The sequence below is a fragment of the Eulemur rufifrons genome, chromosome 6, assembly GCF_041146395.1.
Source record: "Eulemur rufifrons isolate Redbay chromosome 6, OSU_ERuf_1, whole genome shotgun sequence".
Taxonomy (NCBI): domain Eukaryota; kingdom Metazoa; phylum Chordata; class Mammalia; order Primates; family Lemuridae; genus Eulemur; species Eulemur rufifrons.
The window spans coordinates 57,932,587-57,938,316 of record NC_090988.1 but is presented as its reverse complement, the minus strand read 5'-3'; the positions used below and the strand labels follow the sequence as shown (position 1 = coordinate 57,938,316).

Below are 5,730 nucleotides of genomic sequence, written 5' to 3'. Positions count from 1 at the left end.
CACTCCCTGCAGTCCTGTTTTCCTTACTTTGCTCTATTTATTTTTACCATAGAATTTATCAATTCCTACATCTATATCCTTATTGCATTTCTTGTTTATTGCCTGTCTCCCTCCACTGGGATGTAATTACTTAAGATCAGGGCTTTTTGCCTGTTTTTGTCTGTTTTGTTAACTGCGCTATTCTAAATGTCTAGAATAGTGCTTGTTCAATAGTGGGTACTCAGTGACTATTTGTGAACAGAATAAATTTAACATACAGAAATAGATAGGATATATGAAACAAAAGCTTCCTGAGAAATGGGATCTACCACAGATGGAGGGTCATAAGCACTAACAATGCTATAAATTTCTGCATTCATGATTTGTTGGATTTTTTAGTATTATAATATAGCCCCTCCTCACCCACAAGTGAATTGAAGTTTAGACAAGTTGAAGTTTACTTTAGATTATAAAGTGAATAAGTGATACATCATGAACTAGAATTCAGGCCTTCTAATTATTTTTCACACTAGTATGTACTTTCTTTAATGTTTTAGTACACCTTTAAATATTGGGGCTCCTTTTGTCCATGTTGAATCTCTTGTCATGTGATTCATTTCTTCTATTATTCCTGAAAGATCAGACACGACTGAGAGTTCATTCACATAAAAATTCCTTCACAACCTGTTCTGTAATTGTTTGGATTTAGGCTACATGCTTCCATACTGCCTTGTACCTCTTGGACAAAAATTATCTCCCTGAGAGAGTTGTTAAAATTAACTAAAGGATAATTATTATTAGAGGAGAAAACAGTCATATTTAACTCCTATTTCACTATGGCAATTTTTCCAACATATATAACCAATTTTTGGTGATCTAGGGGGTTTAGGCCACAAAGTATACAGAAATCAGAAATAATTACTGAATGTCTAGAAAATTCCACATCTTCTTCTTTCTAGTTCCATGAATTCTGCCTTTACCTTTCATTATTATTGTTCTCCTTGAAGAGGTATTTCGCTGTTTAGTTAATTAATTAATTAATTAATTTTAGAGACAGTGTCTCAGTCTGTCACGCAGGCTGAAGTGCAGTGGTGTGATCATTGCTTAATATAACCTTGAATGCCTGGGCTCAAGCAATTCTCCCACCTCAGCCTCCTGAGTAGCTGGGACTACAGATGGATACCACCATGCTTGGCTAGTTTTTTCTATCTTTTGTAGAGATGGGATCTTGCTATGTTGCCCAGGCTGGTCTCAAACTCCTGCCTTGGCCTCCCAAAGTACTGGTATTATAGGCCTGGCCAGTTTCATTTTATTTATAATCTCAAGCCAATTTGCATCTCCATTTTTCTCTTTCTTTTATCCCTACTTATGAAGAATGTGTTTTTAAATTTCAGTTCTTTTCTCAGATCATATCGTGCTCTTGGAAGCCCAGGACCCTTCGGAGTTGTTGGCCCTCCTGACTCCCTGCTCCCAAGGTGGCTCCTTATGTAAAAATTGTCTTCAGACCATGTCCATAATAAGAAAGCATTTCAGTCAAGGAGTAGATAAAATTAATCAGTGTCACTTCTTGCAGTATAAAAATTTTGAGCCAGTCTTTGAAGAGGACATAGATGAATCACACAAATTAATTTGAGAGCAAATGTGAACTACCATATATATATAACTATATATACATATATATGTATATAACTACTATATTTGGATATATAAATATTATTATTCAAATAATATTAAAACACATCCAGCATAGCTGAGGAATAGGCCACAGTTAGTGACTCTCCTGACCAGGAGGGTTTTTTCCAATTCATATGCTGCTTCTATTTTCTCCAGGTTTTGAACTTCCCTGCTTAACTGCCCTGCTTTCTGCACCATCCTGGGCACTTGTTCCCACCACCATGGTTTGCTGCCTTACAAACGCCTCTGAAATCTGGGAATATGCCGATAAGGAAAGTGTTTACTCCAAGTACTACCTGAAGACCTCTTCCTGATCCAGATCCAAAGGCCTGGACCCTGAATCTGACTTCATGATTCTGCTTTGACATTCTTAGCTTTGTGTCTGTGATGGATTTGTTTTCAGATCCTGTGCTGACTCCTATATTTCTGCAGAGGATCTGTGGCATCTCGTAATTCCCAAATCATACTCCAGGTCTAGAGGATGGCAACTGGGTTAAGTGTAACAATAAAGTACACGTAACCCGAGGGCCCCATGCTGCTAATGTGGATCTCACTCTTCAATTTGATGTTATTATTTCTAAATACTTTTGTCTTTTGATGTCCTAACCATGTGGAAGGAAAACATCACCAATATTAGTGAGTTCATCCTGGTGGGCTTCCCTACTGCTCCCTGGCTGCAGGTTCTGCTCTTCTTCCTCTTCCTCATCACCTACGTGTTTGTGCTATTGGAAAATTTGGTTATCATCCTCACTGTATGGGTCACTGGGTCCCTGCACAAGCCCATGTACTATTTTCTGGGTACCATGTCCTTTCTGGAGGCCTGGTATATATCTGTCACAGTCCCCAAGATGCTGGCTGGATTCCTACTTCATCCCAGTACTATCTCCTTCCTGGGATGCATGACTCAGCTCTATTTCTTCATGTCCCTCGCCTGCACTGAATGTGTGCTTTTGGCTGCCATGGCCTATGACCGTTACGTGGCTATATGTTGGCCTCTTCGCTATCCTGTCATGATGACCACAGGGCTTTGTGTGCAGCTGACCATCAGTTCCTGGGTGAGTGGCTTCACCATCTCCATGGCAAAGGTGTACTTCATCTCCCAAGTTGCCTTCTGTGGCAATAATATCTTGAACCATTTTTTCTGTGATGTGTCACCTATCCTTAAACTGGCCTGCATGGACTTATCTATGGCTGAGATGGTAGACTTTGTGCTAGCCATCGTCATCCTTGTGTTTCCTCTCTCAGCCACTGTCCTGTCCTATGCTTTCATTGTCTCTACCATCCTGCACATACCCTCAGCCACTGGGCAGCGGAAGGCCTTCTCTACCTGTGCATCTCACCTTACAGTGGTGGTCATCTTCTACACAGCTGTGATCTTCATGTACGTCCGACCTCGGGCCATTTCTTCATTTAATTCTAACAAATTGATCTCAGCCATATATGCAGTCTTTACTCCTATGCTCAACCCTATTATCTACTGCCTGAGGAACAAGGAGGTCAAGAATGCCATCAGAAAAACCATAGCAACTGGCCGAGCTCTGTTCTTGAGAGATTCTTTTTGCTGAAGATGCTCGGACATTCCTTCTCCTTTCATTTGACTAAACCTCAAAAACACCTTCTTTAGAGGAAAGTTGGTAATTTTAAACATACTGATTTAGTACAATGATTTAGGGATGTAGAGCCAGAGATCAAAGAAAATATCCTTTTCTGTCAGGCCTTAATTAAATGCTTCCTTTTATAAGGCAGTAGATGAAATAGTGAAAACTCTTAAGAGGCATATACTAGTAAAATAGTTAATAATTTTATTTTTCATGAAGAAGATGTTAAAAAATAATCAGTTATTATCTACCTGTTTTTTAGGCTTCTGTTGGTGAGGTTATTTAATTTTGACTTGTTTTCTTTTAAAAATTCTCTCTATATTGGGAGAAGTGCACAAAGAGGTTTTTCTGTAGACAATGTCATGGTATGACCTATTTATTGCTTCCAAGAGGGTTAGGAGACTGTCTCCTTTTATAATCAATTGACCTTGATGATATATCACTTTAACTATTTTTAAAATTTAAGAAAATGAGAGATAAACTTCCCTCAGGCTGTAACAGAAACACTATAGAGACATGCATTACTTGATAATGCATGATAAAAGCGAAAATGGCTTTTCTCAAAGAGTCTCAAAACAACAAATGCTGGCATGGATGGGTCGGGGAGGAAGCATCTGAATGGAAGAAAGCTGGCTCTCTGGCCTCTTGTGACACTCTCCTTGGAGGAGAGCCCCACACAGAATGACCAAGCTCTGGGATCATGCAAGTTCTCCCCACTCTTCCATGTTTGCTGCTGTACCTGGGCTCTTGGGGGTGGAAAAGCTTCCAAGAAATTGGTAGTCTCCTGGTCACCAAAGGCTCATGGAAGGGAGAGAGGGATCACCCTGACCCTTTCACTGCGCTTGAGCCTCTCTGGGTTTGATCCTTGTCGATCTCTTTTTTCCTTTATCTTCTGTCCCTGATTCACAATTTTCTTCTCTCAGGTCTCTGGCAGGCTCCAGCACCTCTCTCTATGATCTACACCTGATCTGCGTCTCCTCTCCCCTCTCCTTTATCTGAAATCCTATCTTCTCTCCGGGGAGGTGTCAAGCAATATCCCTCTTTGGCCATCTTGCCCTCTCCCTCCTTACTTTTTATGGGGTGAATAGAGTGTGTGGTCATGTATCAAGATGGCATGATTCTGCTTGATCAGTTTCATTTGAGCAGTAGCTTTGAATTCTAACTGTACTCTGTCAGATTAGGTAACTTTACAACATACCTGCATTTCACCATAGTGAAATTATCTCTCTAATCAGATCCACTGAATGTGGGGAATGTAATGGAGATCTTGAAATCAACCACTTTTCTGCAACTTTATTGCATCTGGACTCCTTCAAGGTGCTAGTCAATGTCAGTAGACCTCCTTCTTATATATGCTGAAATTTTATTTTCCTATGTGGCAGTTACCACTTTGATTGATATGTCCTTTGATGATTCACTGGTTCCCAGTAGGCTAAATCCCACTCCACATCACTAATAAAGACACTTCCACAGGCTCTCCCACATGCTCCCCCACATGCTCCCAACCAACTTCAATCTGGATTCAGCAGACTTTGAGTGACAACCACAGGTGTATTTCATCCATTCCTGAGATAAGATCCATCTGTTTAGAAATCAGTTATTTAAATAGTAATCCTTGGGATATTTGTCATATTCTTTCCAAACATCTATTTGAACACTATAGAGATATAGCCATAGGTCTTTCCATGAGGCTAGCTTGGTTCTTCTGTAATGCCTCTGAGAAAAGAAAATAAGAAAGATACAAATAAATTATTTACAAAGGTTCAAAGATAGTCAAATTTACATTTATTTTTTGAGTTCCTAAATCTTAGTACAGATGTGAATCCAGAGATGTACTGTAACTTGGTTGGACTCTGTGGTTAAGAAATCAAGTAATTTCCTCAAATAATTAGTGTAGTTCAGCTACATTATACTTCTATATATATCCATACTACTTTGTAGAAAAATGTAAATTTCTCTCCAGCCATAGAAACTAAAAAACAAAACAAAACACACACACAAAAACAACAACAACAACAACAACAGCAAAGTAGGATCTAACAGAATTGGGTCTACCACATTCCAGGTCCCAAATGTTCATAAATACAGAAGACAGGAAAAATATTCAGCAAGCTATAACAACAATATAGTCATGAAATTATAAAATCAGGACCACCTGAAATAATACTGTCAGAGTAAATAAAGAGAAAATAATGGATTTCAGAATTATTTAAAAGGTAGACATGATAAAACTTGGTATCAGTTTTGCTAGAGCTTGAGGAAAAGAATTTAATGCTATCATGATTATTATATTCCTGGTATATATGAATTGTGAACAGTCAACTAGGGTTGTCCAAATCCTACCGCTATTCAGAATGGGAGACAGTGAGTAGTTCCTTCTTTGATGTCTGAGTTCTGTACCAGTAATATATGAGGAGATGTGGTTGAAGTGCTCTTTCCTTTAGATTTTCTAATCCGTCATGTACTTTTTGTTTCCCCA

At 39.0% G+C, this 5,730-nt stretch overlaps 1 protein-coding gene across 1 annotated transcript; it reads left to right on the top strand.

Moving 5' to 3' along the window:
• Nucleotides 1-2,261: 2,261 nt before the first annotated feature.
• On the top strand, nt 2,262-3,218 carry LOC138384886 (olfactory receptor 6B9). Its single transcript, XM_069470545.1, has one exon. It carries the CDS (start codon nt 2,262-2,264, stop codon nt 3,216-3,218), a length of 957 nt encoding a protein of 318 aa, XP_069326646.1.
• Nucleotides 3,219-5,730: the final 2,512 nt, after the last annotated feature.